Raw genomic sequence first — 22,286 nt, 5'->3', positions numbered from 1 at the left:
TCATCCGGCTCAAATATCCACAACCTCACTGAGGAAGAAAATGTCGCCAGCCTGGATTAAAGTCTCCTTCTCAAAGCATCACACAGAGCCTGAAGGGACTCAGTTAAATCGAGATCGGACAGTATATTTGGATTCCGGTTGTGAACAAGCTGCACGTTATTTCTTTTATAAAATGGACCGTCAGCTTCGTCCACTCGCGTGTCACACAGGTCAAATCGGGATCCATTCAGTTCGAACGAAATGGCCATGGTCGGAAACGTCTTCTCTTTCCACCCACACTGATGAGTATCTCCAGTGTTTTCTGTTTTTATTTCAGATTTCCATCCTCTGTAGTAATTTGCTCTGGGATCCATTCAGCTCCCTTGTTGAAATTCAGATGCCCATTTGGATTCAAAAAGCACTTGGAAGTAATGGCTCATCTGCTCAGTGCACACGGACACATGTGCTCGCAGACAGGGGGTGCACACGGACACAGGCAGGGGGCGCACACACGGCGGCGCACACGGACACATGCGCGCACACACGGGGGCGCACACGGACACATGCGCGCACACATGGGGGCGCACACGGACACATGCGCACACACACGGCGGCGCACACGGACGCATGCGCGCACACACGGCGGCGCACACGGACACATGCGCGCACACACGGGGGCGCACACGGACACATGCGCGCGCACACGGTGGGGTTGCACACGGACACATGCGCGCACACACGGGGGCGCACACGGACGCATGCGTGCACACACGGGGCGCACACGGACACATGCGCGCACACACGGGGGCGCACACAGACGCATGCGCGCGCACACGGGGGCGCACACAGACGCATGCGCGCGCACACGGGGGCGCACACAGACGCACACGCGCGCACAGACCCACCTTCTGGCACAGACTCTGGGAAGTGGAAAAACCTGTCGTTACAGTAGTTCCCCTCGCAGCAGCAAAAAAATACCTGAGGGTTCTCCTCCGTGGCTACACACTCCGCTCTGGCAGGGGAGAGAGCAAACAGAAACAAATAGTGCATTAATCACACACTGCACTGATCCTTCAGCCCCTCCTCACTGTGCAGGTGTGGAACCTGCTACCAGACGGTGAGTGATATGTCACAAAAATAAATAAACGACCACAGATCACCTCAAGGTTCATTAGACGATTAATTCTATTATATATGTTGTAGCACATCGGACCTGCAATCCTGATGAACGATTTAATTACTTTGCACAATGACCACACGCACTGAAGCAAACCCATGTTCAATGGATGTTAACCCTTGGGAGTCCCAATTCCTGTGGCTCCTCTTAACTTCCGACTTTCTCTTTACAAATTAACTCCTCTTCCCCTCCCCCCCCGACTGGTGCAACGAGAAGGAAAACTGCACTGGGAAAACTGAACTTTTTCCCATCTCAGACGTCCAATTGCCTGTTTATCGAGCGCTGCTGCTTTACACAGCAGAATGATGTTTTCCTTTTTTTAACGTTCAATTCACTTATCACTCAGTCTGGAGGACAGGGTGGACCGGTCCCCTTCATCCTGGGCTTAACAATCTGGAAGTTGGGAGAGGGTATCTGTTTTTGGAATTCTAGACGTGGGAATCCAGCACATGGACACTGCTCTCCCAGATGTGCCCCCGTGTAAAAGTATCTTCGGAGGTCCGAGCGGAGCTCGCTCTACTCTGCCCTGACAACGCGGCTCCGCCCTAACACACGCTGCTGCAGGGGGGATGTCCGAGCTGTTGTTTTCAAGGGTCACACAGGCGTCTATGATAACATAAGAAATAGGAGAAGGGCCTTTCGGTCCCCTCGGGTCTGCTCCCTCATTCAATACAATCTGGTTGCGGCCTTCACTCCGCTTTGCTGCCTGCCCTCCCATAAACCCTCGGGCTCCCACGTCCATCAAAAAATCCGACTGATTCAGCCTCGAACCTGTTCCATGACCCGGCTTCCACCACCACCACCACCCGGGACTGTCAATTCCAAAGATTACCAGCCCCGAGGGAGGAGAAACTCCTCCTCAGCTCTACTTTAAATGGGAGACCCACCCCCCCCCTTATTCTGAAACTGCAACCCCCTAGTCCTAGATTCCCCCTAGGAGGGGAAATACCCTCTCAGCATCCACCCTGCCAAGCCCCCTCAGAATCTTCTATGACGTGACCTCAGGGGGTCACCAGAAAAAAAAAATTTTAATCCATTTTTTTTCTTTATTCTTTCATGGGATGTGGGCATTGATGGCAAGGCCAGCACTTGCTGCCCAACCCTGTGTGCCCGTGTGCCCTTGAACTGAGTGGTTTGCTAGGCCATTCCAGAGGGCAGTTAAGAGTCAACCACATTACTGCGGGTCAGGAAAGACGGCAGATTTACTTCCCTAACGGGCAGTCGTGAACCCGATAGGTTTTTTTTTTAACCACAATCGGCGATAGTTTCACGGTCTCACCATTACTGAGACTGGCTTTCAATTCCAGATTTATTAATTGAGTTTAAACTCCACCGGCTGCCCCGTGGTGGGATTTGAACCCACGTTTCCCCCAGCGCATTAGCCCGGGCCTGTGGATTGCTAGTGCCGTGACATCACCACCACGCCACCACCTCCCCCAGTTTCTCCGTCGATCAGGCAATTTTGCTTCAAAAAAAAAAATAGGGCCCCCCCCTCTCCAGGCTGAACAGGATAACCCATTGAGTAAGGGACGCAGGCACACACAGGACCGAGCTGTCTGGGCTTTTAGCAGCGAGTTGTCGATCTCAAGAGAGTCACAGGGCAACACCGATGACCCAATGCACCAGGTCTTCCAAACTAGCCACCTTTGCCCTCTCTGACTGCCAGTTAACGCCAGCTCTACAGGGTAGGCATGGCCCACTGGAGATCGAATTGAAACCACACAGGGCCCATTTCAAATAGGACACGCACACAGCCAGCAGACACGAGCTTTCATCCCACTCTGGGCTCAATCTGAACTCAAGCCCAAGAGATAAGATGCTACAATTCCACCCCCCAGCCTCACTATCTCTTCCAACATTATTCTACAATTCTTCCGCTGCTAACACAAATCATTGTTTCTCTTTTTTTTTATATATATACACCTTTTACCCTCAACAACTCAATAAATCCAAGGCTGGCCCAAGAGTTAAAAACTGCTTCCATGTCCGTATCCATGGAAACTCGAACAGCCCCGCTCCAGCGGACTGAGGACGTGACCACTATACACCACATGATCAGAATCTGGTCATGGGGTGGGGAAAAGATGTCACATGAGTCAGGCTCTGGGTTTGAGATGAGAATTGTATATAAGCACCAGAACACGGCACTCAATTCAGATCAACTTGGATAATCCATAATGAACAGCCTCTAGGTGAGAGCTGTCAGGAATAAATCTAGGCTCTCCGAGATGTTCATTAAAAACAGGACAAGTTTAAATAAATGGGCAACCATCGAGCGACAACTCGATTTTAAAGTTCTCATCCTCCGTGGCCTTGCCCCCTCCCTATCTCTGTGATCTCCTCCAGCCCCACAATCCTCTGAGATACCTGCGCTCCGCTAATTCAGCTCCCCCCCGCCCATTAGAAGCTGGATATAAGTCGCCGTTGTTTATTCCCGGTTCTATGGGTGCTCCATCGCCGTCCCCCCTGCGCTTTCAGGCCTTACCTGTCGTAACAGTTAAAATCATCCAACCAGCATCCTTTCTTGACCAGTTCGATGGAGCCGGAGTTATTCCTCCAGGAGGCGTAGCAATGAAGGCGCTTGTCCTTCTCGCCCTCGCACTGCTCCACGCCGCTCTTGTTGGTCTTCTCGAGCTCCCAGTTGGCATTGTAGTAAGCGCACTCTCTGGTCTCGGCTTCTCCATGGCTGGGACCTGTGGGAGGTCGCACAAGAGGAAAAGTTAGCAACGACGAGGAGAGCTCTTTTTTTCTTGACACGTTATTTATTTGTCCCCGCAGGGGGTGTGGGCGTCACTGGCTAGGCCAGCATTCATTGCTGTGGGTCTGGAGTCACATGTAGGCCAGACCAGGTGAAGACGGCAGATTTCCTTCCCTAAAAGGACATTAGTGAAGGGGATGGGGTTTTTTTTTTACAACAATCGGCAACAATTTCGTGGTCAGCATCAGACTTTCAATTCCAGCTTTTTTAAAAAAAAAATTCAAATATCGCCATCTGCCGTGGTGGGATTTGAACCCGGGTCCCCAGAGAATTACCCTGGGTCTCTAGAAGACTAGTCCAGTGATAATACCACTACGCCACCACCTCCCCCAAATGCAAGTGAACAGTCAGGTGGTCAGGCAGGGGGCGGCTTGAGTAGAGGGAGGGAGAGAAAGAGAGAGAGAAACACACACACAGCGTTAATGTTTCAGCTCAGTGGCCTTTCACCTGAAACGTGAGCTCTTGTTCCCCTCTCCACAGATGCTGCCTGACCTGCTGAGCGCTTTCAGCATTCCCGGTCTTTATTTCAGATTTCCAGCATCTGCAGTATTTTGCTTTTGTAAAAAAGTGAACATCTTTTGGGCTTGGTCTTTTTTTTTTAAAACTCCCAAAAGCTTTAAGCTGACGAGTGGCAGGAAGTGAGGGGAGGGTGGGGGGTGGGTGGGGAAACTCTTTCGAGTTATCAACAGTCACAGGTTGCAACTCTTTCGAGTACAATCACGGTTCTTGGTTTCCGGGAGTGGGATATGAACCCACAACCCTCTGATTCAAAGGTGAGGGTGCTATGAACTGAGCCACAGCTGACACCTCTGGGGGGGTGGGGAAGATGCAATTGAGACGACAAGCTCCTGTGACATGACTCCCCTCCTCCCCGCACCGTTCATATTAGAATCAAGCTGCAATAGAGTGCGTGCTTTAAGTTGGTAATTATGGGTAACTGCCCCCAATTGAGGAAAGATTAGGGAATCGTTGAAGGAGTATAAAAACCAACTCACGTTTGGGTGTTGGGGGGGGGTGGGGGACTAGAGATATCTGTGTCATTAGTCTTAGAAATAAACTTACCAACTTAAGGAAAAGACTGCCTTCAAAATTCATCCTTTCCTCAATATGTAACGTTAACACCCACCTCGCACAACTCTGCCCACCCACCGCTTTTTAAAAAAATATATATAAAATCGACAACTCTGGCAGATTTACACACGTACGAATTAGGAGCAAGAAGTAGGCCATTCAGCCCCTCGAGCCTGGCTGATCCGACTGTGGCCTCAACTCCACATTCCGCCTACCACCGATAGCATAAGGAATAGCCGCAGGAGTAGGCAATTGGGCCCCTCGAGCCTGCTGCGCCATTCATTAAGATCATGGCTAGTCTGTTGGTGTTTTGAATTCCGCACCCACCTACACCTAATAAATTTTGATTCGCTTGCCTAACAAGAATCTATCTACCTCTGCCTTAAAGATATTCAGTGACCCGGCCTCCACCCACCTTCGGAGGCAGAGAGTTCCAAAGTCGCACAACCCTCGGAGAGAAAAAAAATTCTCCTCATCTCTGTCCTAAAAGGGCGACCCCTAATTTTAAGACTGATAACCTTTGACTCCCTTGTTAAGTCAAGGACCTATCGACCTCTGCCCTTAAAAATGTTTACTGACCCTGCTCCTCCATTCTCTGGGGGGAGCAGAGTTCCAAAGATTCAGAATCCTCGGATAGGAGAAAAAAAATCCTTCTCCTCTCAACCTTAAATGGGAGACCCCCTTGTTTTTAAAACTGCCCCCTAGTTCTATATCTAGGCTAGTTCTATTTCTTTCTCTTCATCGTGTTACTCACGTCGTGCTTTTTTAATACTAAAATTCACGCAGAACAGTCACTCTTTCGGCCCACGCTATCTCCATTTTAAACAATGTGCCTCAACATGCTTTGCCCGTGACGTTAGTAATTAGTCACTCAAAGCAGCTCCCATTTCTTCGTCATTACTTCAGCTCGGTTGTGCACACAATCGCATAGTATCTACAGCTCAGAAACAGGCCATTTGGTCCATCAGAGCCGTTTCGACTCCCCACCAGGGAGCTGGAAGTATTTCTTTTTAAGAAACATACTTTTTACGAAGTATTTAGATGAGCACTTGAGATGCCATAGCGTACAGGGCTAGCGGGCCAAGTGCTGGAAAATGGGATTAGAATAGATAGGTGGATTTGATGGCCGGCACGGGCACAAAGGGCCGAAGGGCCTGTTTCTGTGCTGTATAACTCTGACTCTAAGGCTCCTCCCTTCCCCTGACCTTGTCATTCTGTCCTTCTGCTTCTTTCCCCTCTCATATGTTTGTCTAACCTCTCCGTGAATGCGTCTCTGCCATTTGCCCAACCCCCTCCTCCCTGCGATAGCAAGTTCCATATTCTAACCCACTCTCCGATAAAAGAAACCTCTCCTGAGTTCCTGATTCGATTTATTGGTAACTTGCTTACATTTGTTGCACACGCTTCCCCGAACATTCCCTCTGGTCTGTAGTTGTGAGATTTTTTTTTAACAATTCAAATCAACATGGTGCGAAAAGCCTTTTCTAACACTTGGCTAAAAGCTCAATGAAGGGAGGCGGTGACGTAATGGTAATGTTACTAGACTATTTACCCAGGGGCCTAGACCAATACCCTCAGGTCATGAGTGTTTCCAGCATTTAGCAAATCCACAAATTTAAACTTAGTTAATAAATTCAGTTTATAACTGGATGTGAAAGCCAGTCTCAGTAACGGTGACCACGAAACTATCATTGATTGTCATAAAAACCCACCTGTTTGAACCTTAGGGAAGGAAATCTGCTGTCCTTACCTGGTCTGGCCTACATGTGACTCCAGACCCACACACGATGTGGTTGACTCTTAACTGCCCCCTGAAAAGGCCCAGCAAGTCGCTCAGTTCAAGGGCATTTAGGGCAACATGTTCTAGCCTTGCCAGCGACGGTCAGGTCCAAAGAAAGAATCACAAAGCAAGTTGGTGGGGGAGAGCAAGGGCTGAAAAAGGAGGGGGGAGGGGGAATTGCCGATTTACTCACCCTAGTTTTACAGACAGGGTGTGGATTACTGACCCACAGGAGTTCCAAATCTCTACTAACTAGCGGGGAGGTTCTGAATGGACGTTCTGACGGCAAGGGCATACAGTGTGGTGGGATCAGAACAGAACCAAAGAGAATCACTCAATACCTGTAGCGGTGCCTGTGGAGACACCTAAAGAGGACTGGGAGCAGCTTTGGTCAGACTCGAGAGCTCAGTTGTAACACAGGAAGACCACAACAGTAACAGAAATGTGGGGTCAAATGGCCCTTAACTTCACATCTCTGAAACCCAGAACAAATAGCCCTAAACAATTCTATAAAGATTAAAATGAATGCTGAATGTCATCTCCAAGGATATGAAGGCCTTAGAGAGGGTTCAGAAAAGGTTAAGAGAACAGTTCCTGGGATGAGTGACTTCAGTCCCAGGGACAGAATAGAGATCTTTAGAGAGGAGAAGATTGGGTGGCGGGGGGGTGGTGGGGTGAGATTTGATAGAGGTGTTCGAAATCATGAGGGGTCTTGACAAGAGTAGATAAGGAGAAATCACCCGCATTAGCGGAAGAGTGGAGAACCAGAGGGCAGAGATTTAAGGTGAGTGGCCGAAGAACTAAAAGCGACAGGAGGATAAACTTTCTGCAGCGAGTGGTTAGGATCTGGAATGCTCTGAGTGTGTGGTGGGAGGGGGCAGGTTCAATCGAGGCATTCAAGAGGGAATTAGATAGTTATCCAAAGAGAAAGGCGTTGCAGGTGCTTCTATGGCCTGAAACTCTCTTAGCAGCAGCTGCCTTTTTATTCAGTCCAATGGGGACTGTGGTGGCGGAAGAAAAGCATCAAATGCTAGTAGTTTATTAATAGCAACTGGTAACACGTCATTGGCCAAACTTCAAAGAGCCAGTGCTTCAAGCCTAGTCTTGATCTGCCAGTGACTCGTTACTATAATAGACAAGGCTCCCAACAAACATACTACTTTTAACCTTCCTCCCCCACAGCACACTGACCTTCCTCAGTTATGGAGGAGCAGCAACTCTTATGGGCAGATGTTAGGGTGGAACTCTGATATCCCTTTTACCCATTTTCTCATCTTTGCCAATCAGCAGATGCTGAGAGGGGCGACTCAGTTTGCCATGAGGTTGCAGTTTAATTCAATTCGTCACAAAATTTGATCGACGCCTTCAAAATAAAAAGAGAGTTCCCCTCCGAGTGTGAGGACGGTTAATGCTGTGAGTGGTCATGGTCTGTGAGGATTGTGACTGGTGTCAGCCTGAGCAGTTATCCGGTAGATTGCATACCTCTGAGTCACAGGGTCTGACTTCAGGACCGGACTGCAAAAAAAATAAAAATCACAGCTGACGCTTCAGCGCAGCACTAAGGGTGTGCTGCACTGTCAGAGGCGCTGCCTTTCGGATGAGACATTAAACCAAAGCCCCATCTGCCTTCTCGGCCGGATGCAAAAGTCCCGCTTTCAAAGGAGAGCAGGCGAGTTCTTCCTGGTGCCCTGGCCAATATCTACCCCTCAATTAACATCACAAAAACAAATTACCTCGAAGTAATCACATTGCTGTTTGTGGGAGCTTGTTATGTGCAAATTGGCTACTACATTTCCAACATTACAACAGTGACTACACTTCAGAAGTACTTTGAGACATCCGGTGGTTGTGAAACATGCTAAATAAAGCAAGTCTTTCTTTTTTTAATATCAGACCACAGTCCCTAAGCTTTGGAGAGGTGGGAGAAAGTCAAGAACGGATCAGGCAGGATGGCTGCCCTTGAATGTCACCGTACAACTCCCCTAAAAAGCACACACACACACACACACACACACACTCGTGTCCGGATTTGACCTGGGTGACAACCCCTATGATTGTACAGTTTGCGTATACTTACAGCCTGTGACTGTGACATCGAGTTCTATGTGGGGAGACAGTATTTCTTGGCTGCTGGGTATCCCGTGTTGCCAGAGGCACCAGTGCTGTCCCCCACTATATGTTACAGAGCCCATTATCACCCACCTCCTATGGAAATTGTCACCCGCAGAGAGTAGGCACAGATATGGATGGAGCTCACATAAGAAATTGGAACACGAGTAGGCCATATGGCCCCCGCCCCCCCCACCCCGAGCCTGCTATGTCATCCAATCAGGTCGCAGCTGATCTTCTACCTCAACTCGACTTTCCTGCCCTTTCCCGCATCCCTCAATTCCCCAATTAATTTTTAATTAATCCCCTAACTCCCCAACAATCTGTCAACAACTGAGCACCCAAAACCCTCTGGGGGAGAGAATTTCCAAAGGTTCACAATCCTCAGAGTGAAGAAAATTTCTCATCTCAGTCCGAAGTGGCCGACCCTTTATCCTGAGACGGTGACATCGAGTTCTAGATTCTTCAGCCAGAGAACGCAGCCCTTCAGCATCCACACCTTCAAGCCCTCTTTAACGAGACCACCTCTCGTTCCTCTGAATTCCAAAGAAGAGAGGTCTCGATCTCTCTTTATCGGGCAACCAGTCCTCTCATCCCAGAGATCAAGCCTTCTCTTCACCCTCCCTAAGGTATGCATATCCTTCCTTAGGTAAGGAGACCAAAACCACTCACTCTAGCTGTGGACTCACCAAAACTCTGTATAAGTGCTGTTTGGGTTATTTGCCTAATGGCTCATGTCAAGCTAAAATATTTATTTAACGTACAACTTAAAGGACAAATTAGATTAGGTTATCAGCTCGTAAACACTCCACTTGGAAACAGATCAGCTAATTTCTTATAGATCACTGAGCACTCCCTTCATGCTGAGCAGCTGGGAGGCAACAAATCATCTCTCACAGCTCCAGCAACGGTACCAATTAACTCAGTTCGAAATCAGACCAGTCTGATTGACGCTGTGCACCCAGAAGGCCAGACACTAAACACCTGGTGCTAAAGCAGAATTCAGTTCTCCTTCTCCACACGCTGCTATGTCTCATCCTGGTTTGTAAATCCTACCCTGACCTCACCACAACCCCCACTTACACCACCCCACTTCCTCCAGCCCCACAACCCTCAGAGGACCCTGAACATCTCCAATGCTGGCCTCTTGCGTGTCTCCCCATTTTAATCACTCACCGGTGTTCCATGCCTTCAATTGCCTAGGGCCCAAGCTCTGATATATCCTCCCTAAACCTCTTTGCCTCTCCCCCCTCCTTTAAGACACTCCTTAAAACTGATCTCCTTGACCAAGCTTTTGGTCGTCGGCCCTAACGTCTCCTCTCGTGGCTGGGTGTCAACGTTTGTTAGTGAAGCACAGTGGGACATCCACTACAGGAAAGGCACTGTATGAATCCAAGCTGTTGTGTCCAATGATGCAGAGTTAAGGAGATTTTCAGTCAGCCAATCATTAGCGGCAGCAGCAAAAACAAAAACAAACACTGGAACTCAAATCATCATTCCCCTCGTCCCTCCAACCCCGCCCTTCAGCCTTATCTGGTTTAGGTAGGGTCGCCAACCTTCCAGGATTAACCTGGAGACTCCAGGAACTGAAGGTCAATCGCCAGGCCACAGCACTGCACAACCCTGCAGTAAAATCATGGGGACCCCAACAAAGATGGGGTTTCATTTTTGTTATTTTCTTTGAACATTTCTCTTTACCAGATATTGAAGACAGGTGGGGGGGAGGGAGAGAAGAAAGGCTGTTTGGCTGATAGTCAAGCGTCATCCAATTGGGTAATGAGTCTTTTTGCTTTCCCATTGGTGTAGGAAGGCAGTACGTCACAACGATGGATGTGTTGGCCGACTAAGGGTTGGAGCATGGGGACAAGTCATGTGATGAAATCTTCAGGAATAGTTAAACCAGTTGGCAACCCTGGGTTTACAGCAGGACAAAATTTGACGGACAGCAATTTACATTGGCTCTAGACCTACTCTCATTAAAAAGAAAATGTCCGAGCCCCTCCCCAGTATTGTGTCCAACCCCGATTTTATTTTATTACCCACAGCTATAGGGAAATATTGTGACTTCCTGCAATCTCCTGATGGCTCAGTAGCTCCGGCCTGGCTTCTTACACATGATTTATTGAGCTTATTTTAACTTAATCACTGCATTTTGTCTGTCCAACCAGAGAGATTCGAAGTGCACTAGGCTAGCTGAAAAACTACCGAGGGCCTCAAACCAAGGTCATTAAACATCAGTGGACAAACCGGGTTTCAGTCATACCGTGACTGCCCCCGGAGTAAGGCTGAACACAGCTCGGAAGTAATGTAGAGAAATGGATTAATCCTGTTAGTAGTAAGGAGCAGAACACGGGTAGAAATAAAGACAGAAAATGCTGGAAAAACTCAGCAGGTCTGGCAGCATCTGTAAGAGAGAAACAGAGTTAACGTTTCAAGTCCGTATGACTCTTCTTCAGAGTTTTTGTTTACTTTGCTTTCATCAGCATACAGGTAGTATTGGATATAAATACCTTGCCCTGATGTTGATTCAATCATGTACCAAGAGGAGGAGGAGGAGGTTGTAAATACATTTTTTTTTCTTTTGACAGTAAACTCCCTACATCTCCCATTTCTTTCCCCCTCTGCTGAGTGATTACTCTTGTGGCTTCTGACCTTCTCTGAACTCTAACTGGATTTACTATATTGTTATCCCCGGTCCCTTCCATCTGATGCCCTTGACTTCCAGGCTGCAGTCAGAACTGGTGGCTTTTTCAATTAAGAGCTCCATGCTGCAGGACCACCATTCCCTCCCAGTCAGAATACAGATTCTTGCATTAGGCAGCCAGGCCAGTCTATCATTATTATCAACGATGACGTTGATTCATTCCTGCCCTTTGTCACTGAAGCTGCTGAATCTTGCTCAGGGGATTCTGTCTTCCTCCAACCATGGCTCCTCGTGAATTCCCCGCTTCACTTTAACCCACCAATGTTAACCTTATGCCATTTAGGCAATAAGCTCCAGAATTCCCTTTCTAAACCGTGACACTTTTCTACTCTCACTCCTTTCAGACGGTTTAAAATGAAGCGTTTAATTGGCCCCTCCTTCATTGGCTCTGGTGCCAATTTTTAGGATGTTTTGCTACCTTAAATCATTGACGTAAATGCAAATATCGCTGAAAATAAAAAGAGATATGCTATTGAAGCTTTTCGTCTTGCACTCAGCAGGACAGTTCGCAAGAAATACCAACAGTAAAGGGAACAACGATTTATACTGCATGAAAAGAGAGTGCCAATTGGTTGGCAAGTGGACTCCAATTTGGTAGAGGCGTTGCCATGGAGAATACAGCATGGAACAGTTAACTGCCAAGCTTTTGTTTAAATTCAAACCAGGCAGGTTGGCACTGATTGGTCAAGGCATTGCCACGGGGAATGGACCAGGGAATGGCTGTCCCTCAAACTTTTATTTTATTGAAAAATGCACAGTTGTTGTGTGTAGGTGTGTTTTTTTGTTATTCCTTTATGGGATGAGGGCGTCACTGACAAGGCCAGCACTTGTTGCCATTCCTAATGGCCCTCGAGGTGGTAGTGGTGAGTCACTTTCTTGAATACAACTGAGTGGTTTGTTAGGCCATTTCAGAGGGCGGTTAAGATTGAACCACATTGCTGTGGGTCTGGAGTCACATGTAGGCCAGACCAGGTAAGGAAGGCAGATTTCCTTCCCTCAAGGACGTGCTGAATTTTTATAGCAATCCAGCAGTTTCATGGTCACCATTACTGACACGAGCTTTATATTTCCAGATTTATTTAATTAATTAAATTTAAATTCCTTAGCTGCCGAGGTCAGATTTGAACTCGAGTCTTTTTTTTAACCTCGATTCTTCCATGGGATGTGGGCATCGCTGGCAATAGCCAGCCGTTGTTGCCCAGCCCTAACTGCCCTTGAATTTAGTAGCTTGCTATGGGGCCATTTTAGAGGGCAGTTAGGAGTCAACCACATTACTGAGTTTGGAGTCACATGTAGGCCAGGGACCAGGGAAGGACTGCAGATTTCCATCCCTAAAGGGACATCAGTGAACCAGACGGGTTTAATAAAATCGACGATTTTATTTATTTAATTTAAATTCCAACAGCTGCCATGGTGGGATTTGAACCCATGTCCCCAGGGCGTTAGCCTGGTTCTCTGGGTTATTTTGTCGAGTGACATTAACACGACACCACCGTCTCCCTAGAAAGACACTGGGGTATCCTCCCAGAGCTTTGTTCATGGACAGGAGGGTGTAGAGGGGAGAAAATCATAGCCGTCACCATCAGACACCCACCAAAATGCAGGGCTCACTGGGCAGAGGTTAGGAAGAGAAGCACCACATTAATTTTAGAATGCTACCACGATAGAAGGTTCACTCACTCGACTGATATGAAGGTTCACTTGACTGATACCTGGGATGGAGGGGGCTGGGGGAGGTGGTGGTGGGAGATAGTGCAGGGGTATTATCTTATGAGAAAAGGTTGGACAGGTTAGGTCTAAATCCATTGGTGTTTAGAGGAATGAGAGGTGATTTTATTGAAAAGTACAAGATCCTGAGGGGTCTTGACAGGATGGATGCTGAGAGGATGTTTCCATTTGTGGGGGAAACTAGAACTAAGGGACACAGTTTAAAAATAAGGAATCTCCCATTTAAGTCGGAGACGAGGAGAAATTTTTTTCTGAGAGTTGATAGTCTGTGGAGCTCTCTTCCCCAGAGAGTGATGGAGGCGGGGTCAATGAATATTTTTAAAGGCTGAGTTAGTTAGATTCTTGACTGACCAGGGAGTCAAAGAGTATAGGGGGTAGGAAGGAACGTGGAGTTGAGGCCACAATCGGATCAGCCATGATCTTATCAAATAGCGGAGCAGGCTCGAGGGGCTGAATGGCCTACTCCTGCTCTTAATTTATATGTTCAGATGTACATATGGTTTGTAATTTTCCCTTCATTAGCCCACCGCAGTGGCTAATTACAGTTCACCTTTGCCATCCTAGCTGGGACCAGGTTATTGATTATTGATGGATAGTCAATCCTCAGATCTCCTGGCCTACCTGGCTCAGTACCACATGGCATGGCGTCTGTATTAAAACATACTGGGAGCTCGCGGGAGCAGTTTTGAATTCAGAAGTCCGATGAGCAATGAATGCCTAAAAAACCTGGCCCCTGCCTCGTTGCCTGTTACGAGTCAGCTCCGAGCTCCCTGCGGCCAACGGAGAAAAAAAAAATACAGAGCATCAAGGACACAAGTGACAGCAACATTTGTTGAACGCAAATGGTCAACACATGTTCGTGCTCCCCTTTCAAAGTCGCTATTTATGAGGTCGCAAAACAAACTTCGCCAACTGAAGGCCGCGAACCCTAAAGAACGTGCAATCTTTATTTAATCTGACACCTTGTAAAAGATGACTAAATGGCCTTCTTTCACTTTTACAAGGATTGCTGAACTCCATTATGGCAGCTTGAGTTACGCTGAGCACTGCCTGGAAAGGAACTTACTGCACAGTTGTTTCAACGGGAGTCGGGGGACAGGATAGGAAAGAAGGAAGAAAGTAAGCAAAAAGGAAGAATAAAAAGGAAAGAAGGGAACAGAGAGAGAAAAAAAAGCGCTTTTACGCAATTGCTTTCACAACCTCCAGGTGATCGGTTTTTGATGTTGGAGTTGATCGGTAGCCATTGAACAACACAGAAATAATTTGCCCTGCTCCTCTTCAGATAGTGCTGGAACACCATGACCTCCAGCTCCCACCCAATCCTATTCACGTTTACTTGTCCAGGCAGACGGTACCTCTGACAGTTGCAGCCCTCCCTCAGTACCGCACTGTAGCAATCGAGGGTGTCGCCTTTCCTACTGCCTGTCACGTGGTTGCTCTTGGAGACTCCGACCAATGAGCCTTAAACGCGGGTAATCCGGGAGGGCGGGGCTGTCTAGCCAAGGGCCGGGTTCAAGCATGTAGCTTCTGAAAAAGCTCTCTGTACTGAAGTTATCTGTTTCCAGTAGAAGCCTGTCCGGTGCGTCGTCATTACACGCACTGAAGTGTCAGCCAGGAGTTTGCGCTCAAGTGTCTCGATCAGGGCTCAAACCCACAACCTTTGACACGAGACACGAGGGTGCTGTCCACTCAGCAGCGACTCACAAGGAAGTAACGGGAGAGACTGCACAAACGGGCTCTCTCCCTGAACGAGGGCAAGTGGATTGGGAAAGGAAGGGGGGTGGGTGGGGGGGACAGGACCCAATCTGATCCTGTGGCCGGTCACATCCATTTATCTTCTGAAGACTCGGCGCCTCAGCCAGACTTAAGCTCTCAAAAGGAAGATAAAGACTGCGCGTCTTTCATGCACCTTTCCAGATGAGATGTCAAACTGAGGCCCCCCCACCTGCCCTCTCAGATGGATGCAAAAGATCCCATTTCGAAGAGGAGTGGGGGGGATTCTCCCCAGTGTCCTGGACAATATTTATCCCTCCATCAACGCCACACAAAATAAAGGATAGTCTGCTCACCATCACATTTGCTGTTTGAGAGAATTTGCCCTGTGCAAATAGCTGCCACTTTTCACTCTGCACTGCAAAAAGGACTTCGTCGGCTGCCAAGTGCTTTGGGCCATCCTGTGGTCGTGAAAGGCGCTATATAGATGCACGTCTTGCGTTCTACGTTTCCAGTTTCCTCCAAGGAGCGCTGCAGTTCAGTCCTGTGAGCAGGGGCTGCTCTCACACCCGAAGCAAAGCGACCCCTGCTCAGGTGCAGGCCCAAGCAACGCATGTGGGTGCAGAGCTGTGCGGTCGTGGGAGTCATCACAGCCAAAGCCAGCCCCCCCCCTGCCCTCTCACCAGGGTGCAACCACAGGAACAATAAGCGGGCCATTCAGCCCCTCGAGCCTGTTCTGCCCCATTCAACAGAGATCGCTGCTGATCTTGCCTGCCTAACTCCATCTACCCAGCTTGACTCCGTGTCCCCTCGCACCCCTTTCGCTGGCTGGCAAAGATTTCCTGATCGTGGATTGAAACATATTATCGGAGCTTGCATCTAAAACGCGTTTAGCGGGAGAGGGTTCCACATCTGGTGTTTTCCTAGCTCCCCCTACCACCCCCCCTCCCAAAGCAGCTGTGCGTTTTGCAGATAATCAGGGGTGGCCGTGATGGGGGCTATTGAATTGCAAAGATGATTTTTCGCTCGCTTTAGGACCGATGTCACCTGGCCAACCGCCCCTTCTGATGCTGTAGCTTTTCTATTAAAGCAAAAGGCGAGTTTGTGGGAGAAGTCAGCTTTGAACTGGGCTGGGTAAACGATCAATGCTTCAGGCAGCTTCTGTCAATCCCCTGTTGCTACTATTACTGCTTTTTGAAACAATTACTTTGCTCAAATGTACCAAAACAAAAAATAAAAATGAAAAGGCCCGGTCAGGCAGCAGCGGAGTGGAGGCCCTCCCTCACACACTGTCTGCAGCCAGTTACAGGTTTGACCGTATGTAGTAGCCACATTGTTAGCAGCCACGGGACTAAAGGACGACCAATAATAATACTGTAAATGTACAGGTGTTTCTTCCTGTTCTCTTTATAGCACAGCTTGAGGCAACACAGGAGGAGGACGTTTGGCCCATCATGCCTCTGCTGGCTCTTGCAAAAAGCAATCCAGTTAGTCCCACTCTTTGCCCAACGCCCCCGACAAAATTTTTCCTTTGCAAGTTTACATCCAATAACCCTTTTGGAAAAGATATTGTTGACCATCCTTTCAGGCAGTGCCACTCCAGGTCAAAGCCAGCCCCCCCTGCCCTCCCATCAGGGTGCAACCACAGGAACAGTAGCGGGCCATTCAGCCCCTCGAGCCTGTTCAGCCCCCTTTCAACGAGATCGCTGCCGATCTTTCGCCTAACTCCTCGCCTCCCACCTCGGAACCTCACCTCCCACCTCGGAACCTCAGAACCTCACCTCCCACCTGGTTCCTTTATCAATTATCGTAAATCTGCATCAGTGGACCCAGTTTCTCTCTAGCTGCTCGGTCAAAACCCTTCATCGTTTCGAATGGGGGTGAGGATCCCGCTGAGGGCAGCTCCTCGGCCCGGTTCTCCACGTCTCCTGGTCTTGCACTTTCCTCTTCGCTTGCTTGCTAGCGCCTCCCATTTTCAACTCCAGTGAGCAATCGGAATAGGGGCAAAGAATATACCAGGCGATTTCCCGCTGCCTCCCTTGTGTGTGCTTAAAGGAAATCCAAGCCCACTTCCCGAAGGATCCTCTCCTTGGAGCAGCTTCTGTCCCTCGAGGCTCTAGCTCTTCCACCATCCCGCCGTTGGCCGTGGCTCGTAACCTTGAGCTTGAAACCCCTACCCGAGCTGGGGGCAGCTCCCAAAAGGGGCAGGGACAACCACCACCCACCAGGGTCTCCAATAGCAGGGCCGTTTTGAGCAGGATCATTTTGAATGTCTCTGTTGAACCTTCCCCTGGATTTGGCCAGACACAAAACTGGGCCGAAGCGATGAAGCCGCCCGGTTGCTTGTGTGCCCACCGTTGTGGTTTCTAGCAACCTCCAAGGGTAAGATGGCTCCTCAGTTCCCAAATGGATGGACCATTTCAAGAGGCTCAAGGCCAGGCTAAGGGGTTGCAGGTCTATTCTTCCTGTCAGCTGGAAGGGGCGTTACCCAAGGTGTTTCTCAGGCTCCTTCACTCACTTAGATAGGATATAGAGCACAGAAACAGGCCATTCAGCCCAACCAGTGTCTGCTCCACCTGAGCCTCCTCTCACCCTTCCTCATCTGACTCTTGTCAACCTAACTCTCCACTCAACTCGCCCTCATCTGCTTATCCAAGCTTCCCCTTAAAAGGCACCCAGACTCCTTATGTTAGCGAGTTCCACATTCTAACTACCCTCTGGACTTCTTCTGAATTCCCAGTTTGATTTCTTGCTGATTGAACTTATTTTGATTGGTCTCCAACTTTGGTCTTTGTAACAAGTGAAAACCCTCTCGCTGCATCTCTCAAAACCTTTCATGATTTTTTTTTAAAGATCTCCATTAGGTTGCCTTTCAGAAGGATTGTACCTAGCTTCCGCAAGAGGGCCAGCTACCCAGAGAGAGAGAGACACACCGGGGCGGAGAGAGTCAGAGAATGTCAACAGATTTAAACAATGGAATACGGATTACAGCAGACATTTTCCTCAAGTGATGCCGCGTCCTAGTCCTCGAGCTGAAAAATGACTGAGATCATCGACCCCGAGTCCAGTTTGAAAACCTCAGCAATTTTACTGCCTTCCCCCGAAGGGCAGTAATCTAGGCCTTTCAGCTCGTCATTGTGTCAGTGTTTGACCAATGAAGTCTCCACTCAACTAGAAAGGCCAACATGCTCGACATACGACACGAGAGCGCGGGGGGAGGAGGGAGAGCAGGAGGGTGAGGGAGAGCGCACAGTCAATTCTTGTCAGGTTAAAATTTGCTAAGTCACAGATCCATTTGTGCATGACACGCAGGCGCACGCAGAGGAACTAACCATGCAAGTCACTATTTAACAAAAGAGAAGTTAAGGTGAAGGGGCAAGGTGCAGAATGCTGAACACCATCGATTGTTGGGAAGAGTTAAGAGGTGGAGTGTTGAACTTCACCTTGAAATATGCCTTCTGCTGGATGATGAATGCAGCACGCTTGACAGTATTGCAACATGATAACTCAATGTAGCCATACCTCCAGCAGCAAGCTGGCGAAACAAGTTAAGGGTATATTTGTTGGTTTCTGTGTGCTCAGTATGCTCCCTCTCTCAGTATACCAGAACTCTACGATTTGCTGGCAAAGTTTAACGCATTCCCCGATATTAGTGTATAAACTGTCCAGTAATTTGGATGAGGAAGGCAGACACAGCAAATCGCCACAATTTGCTCACTAGTAACAGCTGCTAATTTTGCAACAACGAGAGCTCAGTATCACCGTTGTCAATTTTGAGAAATTGCTGCATTGGCTCATTAATTATCGGCTAAACTTACAGCGTGGGTTCCTCTTTAACGACTAGATTTAAGCTCCTGCAATGCCACCCAAGCTCAGAAAGGTAACAAGTGAATTGTGGAATTTCATTCCTGCGGGTTGCAAGTTCTTGTAAAATTTAAAGTTTACGTGTTTTTTTAAAAAAGATTCTCTCGTTTTTCCTTTCTGTCTCGTTGCTCACTCTCAATCCAGGGCAAGGAATATCTTTTTTTTAAAAAAAAAACACAGCGAGTGGTTCAGATCTGGAATGCACTGCCTGAGAGTGTGGGGGAGGCAGAATCCATGGTGGCTTTCAAAAGGGGATTGGAAAACCACCTGAAAGGAAAATATTTGTCGGGCTTTATCGAAAAGGCAAGGAACAGGAGAAGCTGAGTTGCTCTTGCAGAGGGCTGGGATGGATAAGATGGGCCAAATGGTCTCTCCTTCCGTGCTTCAACGACTCTACAATTCAAGCTTTCTTTCCCTCACTTTATTTCTCTTTCTGTTGATTTGCCTCGAATTCACATTAAATCCTCTGGTCCTCTATTTCTCAATCCTTACATCTCATTGGTTAAGGAAAAGAAAAGCTTAATATTCATTTAGCACTTCTCAAGCCTATCAAAAGTCTCAAAGTGCTTTCCAGCCAATGGAGTGCTTTTTGAAGAAGTGTAAACGTTGTGATGTCATAAATGCGGCAGCCAATTTGCACACAGCAAACTCCCCACAAACAGCCATGTGGTAAACTAAGACAGCAGCTCCAACAGTGCAGCACTCCCTCAGTACTGCACGTGACCGTCAGCCTTGATGTTTGTGCTCGAGCCCTGGAGTCGGACTCAAACCCAGAACCTTGTGATTCAGAGGCCAGTGTGCTACCAGCTGAGCCACGGCTGATACTCAAGGAGACAGACAGTCGGTGGTGTTGTTAAGACGCCCTGCTGCCTTTACCAGGCCTCTAGCCGCTCGCAGGTCCAGCCACCTGCAGTGCAATATCATTACGCTGCAAAATACCTACTCCAGGAAAATCTAGGCCAGTTTCTCCAAAATTCCTGATTTGCACCATTAAACTGAACTGAGGCTCAACAGCAGGTGCGATGTCACGTCAATATTTGAGCGGGTGCAGGTTATAGAGCGCTGTTGCGTTGGCGTATCCTCCACTACATCCTGTGTAGCGTAGTCACTGTGGTGGTGTAAGCACATCAGTGTTAGCCACTTTGTAGCTTTCCTCCCTCCTTCTCTAAGGGCACTTGTCTTTTTCCAGACAACTTTCTCAAGGTAATTGGTCCAATCGGTCCTTGCTGTAACATTGTTAGACTGGTGTCAGTCACGGTTTTTGCTCTCAATTAGGTGACCATCCTTCAACTGAGCGCCGAGAGAATGATGGGGTCTTTATTTTGATTTGTTCTTGGATGTCAGAATCGCTGCAAGGTCAGATCTGTTTGCCCCATCATTAACCGCCCCTCGGGAAGGTGGAGGTGGGCCTCCTTCTTGAACCACAGCAGTTCACGCGGTGTAGGTCATCAAGTCACAACAGCACAGGAGGGCAGCCATTCGGCCCTTCGATTCCATGGCGGCTCTCTGTAGAGAAATCCAGTCAGTCCCATTTTTCCATTCTATCCCCGGAGCCCTGCAAATTTATTTCCCTCAGGTGCCCATCCAATTAGTTTTGAAATCAATCATCATCTCTGCTTCCACCCACCCTCGTGGGCCACGACTTCCAGGTCATTCGCACTCACTGTGTAAAAGGGTTTTTCTTTGCATTGCCCCTGCGCCTCTTGCCCAAAACTTTAAATCTGTGTCCTCCTAGTCCTTGTACCATCAGCTCATGGGAACCAGCTTTTGTTTGCCTATCTTAACCTGACCTGTCATAGTTAAGTGCACCTCTACCAAATCTCTCCTCAACTTCTCCTTTGATCCAAGGAGAACAACCCCAGTTTCTCCAACCTAACCTCGTAGCTAAAATTCCCTGGAACCATTCTGGTAAATCTCCTCTCACTTCCAAAGACCCACTGTTGGGTCCAAGGACCCAAACAGGATGATGAGAGTTGGTGATAAAGCTTTATAAAGTTTCAGTATATCGAAGGTCCCTTATGTTTTGCTAACAAATCTCAATATTTTTTTTTTAATTCATTCAGGGGATGTGGGCATTGCTGGCTAACATTTATTGCCCATCCCTAATTGCCCTTGTTCAGAAGGCATTTAAGAGTCAACCACAGTGCCATGGACCTGGAGTCACATGTAGGCCAGACCAGGTAAGGACAGCAGATTTCCATCGCTAAAGGACATTAGTGAACCAGATGGGTTTTTACGACAATCAGCAAAAGTTTCGTGGTCATCATCAGATTTTTATTGGATTCAAATTTTCACCACCTGCTGTGGTGGGATTTGAACCCAGGTCCCCACAATATTACCCTGGGTCGCTAGAATACGAGTTCATTGACAATACCACGATGCCACTGCCTCCCCCAAATGACAAATACAGTGTGAGAAGAGAGCGCTGATTGGTTGGCAAATGGGACCCTGACTGGTAGAGGTGTTACCGTGGAGAATGCACCAGTGGATGGTGACCGACCATTTGCTGCCAAGCGCCGTTTGAAATTTAAACCAGGCAGCATTGGCATTTTCTTGTGAACGGTCCTGATGAGTGCAAGACGAAATGCTTCGACAAAATAAAAACATCTCTTTTTCAGCAATACTCAAAGTTCTGTACTGCCAAAAGACTATTAGTAACATCCTCATAAAACTCTTAATAAAATTCGTCGAACGCAGCCTCCCTTTCGTCAACCCATAGTGACCCCAGGTGTTTGCTCAGGCCGTTCCTGGCTTGTTCTAAAAAGCAAAGCTGAATTTCCGATCCCAGGCCCTCTCCACCTCCGTATTGCTGTGCGTCGCTGCCCCAGCCTTTCACCCAAATCCCGGGAACGCGGGCAAGCTGCTGCTTGCCCAGGTGGCGCTCAGCTTGCTCCTTGGCTCATCCCGAATTACACAAGTTCCAGGCTCCTGGGAAAGCTGGCTGGCTGGCCGGCTGGCCGGCCGGGACCTCCGGCTGGGTTTCCGGGAGATCCTTAAATCGTGGAGAGAAGGCTGAGCGGGGTCGCGATGGGAATCCTGCGCAGCTGCTCCCCCGAGTGGAAAAACTTTAATTCCCAGCCCCGGTATCGGTCGGTGTGTGCGCTCACCGATTAGACACAAGCAAAAATCCAACAACCACCACCCCGCCATCCCCTGAGCAAATGTCAAAAAACTCCGGATTAGCAAGAATAAATATGGAACGCTGACTGGAAGAACGAAGTGCTCGGCAGTGACTCGGACCGAGAGCCATTTTAAACTGATGTATTCAATTTACTCACCTTTCAACCCAAAGGTCATCGAAATGCAGGCCCTGGTCTCCGGCATTCTCATACAAATGAGGTCAAAAGCTTAGTGCCAGGAGGCAGAAACTAATCGATCCACCTTCCCCAATACCAATGCCACC

The 22,286-nt window shown here is 48.4% G+C and overlaps 1 protein-coding gene across 1 annotated transcript in view; it reads right to left on the bottom strand.

The window, feature by feature from the left end:
* Positions 1 to 22,286, bottom strand: part of acvr2ba (activin A receptor type 2Ba) — a 216,963-nt gene that overhangs the window by 50,840 nt on the left and 143,837 nt on the right. The window contains exons 2-3 of the mRNA XM_078534548.1: positions 3,642 to 3,849; positions 885 to 991 (exon numbers count right to left, since the gene is read on the bottom strand). Of these exons, the coding sequence (XP_078390674.1) occupies positions 885 to 991; positions 3,642 to 3,849 (315 nt within the window). The remainder of the gene's footprint in view (positions 1 to 884; positions 992 to 3,641; positions 3,850 to 22,286) is intronic.

Source organism: Cetorhinus maximus, chromosome 3 (assembly GCF_964194155.1).
Source record: "Cetorhinus maximus chromosome 3, sCetMax3.hap1.1, whole genome shotgun sequence".
Classification (NCBI taxonomy): Eukaryota; Metazoa; Chordata; class Chondrichthyes; order Lamniformes; family Cetorhinidae; genus Cetorhinus; species Cetorhinus maximus.
Note: the sequence above shows the minus strand (reverse complement) of the source record. Positions and strands in the feature narration are given on the sequence as shown.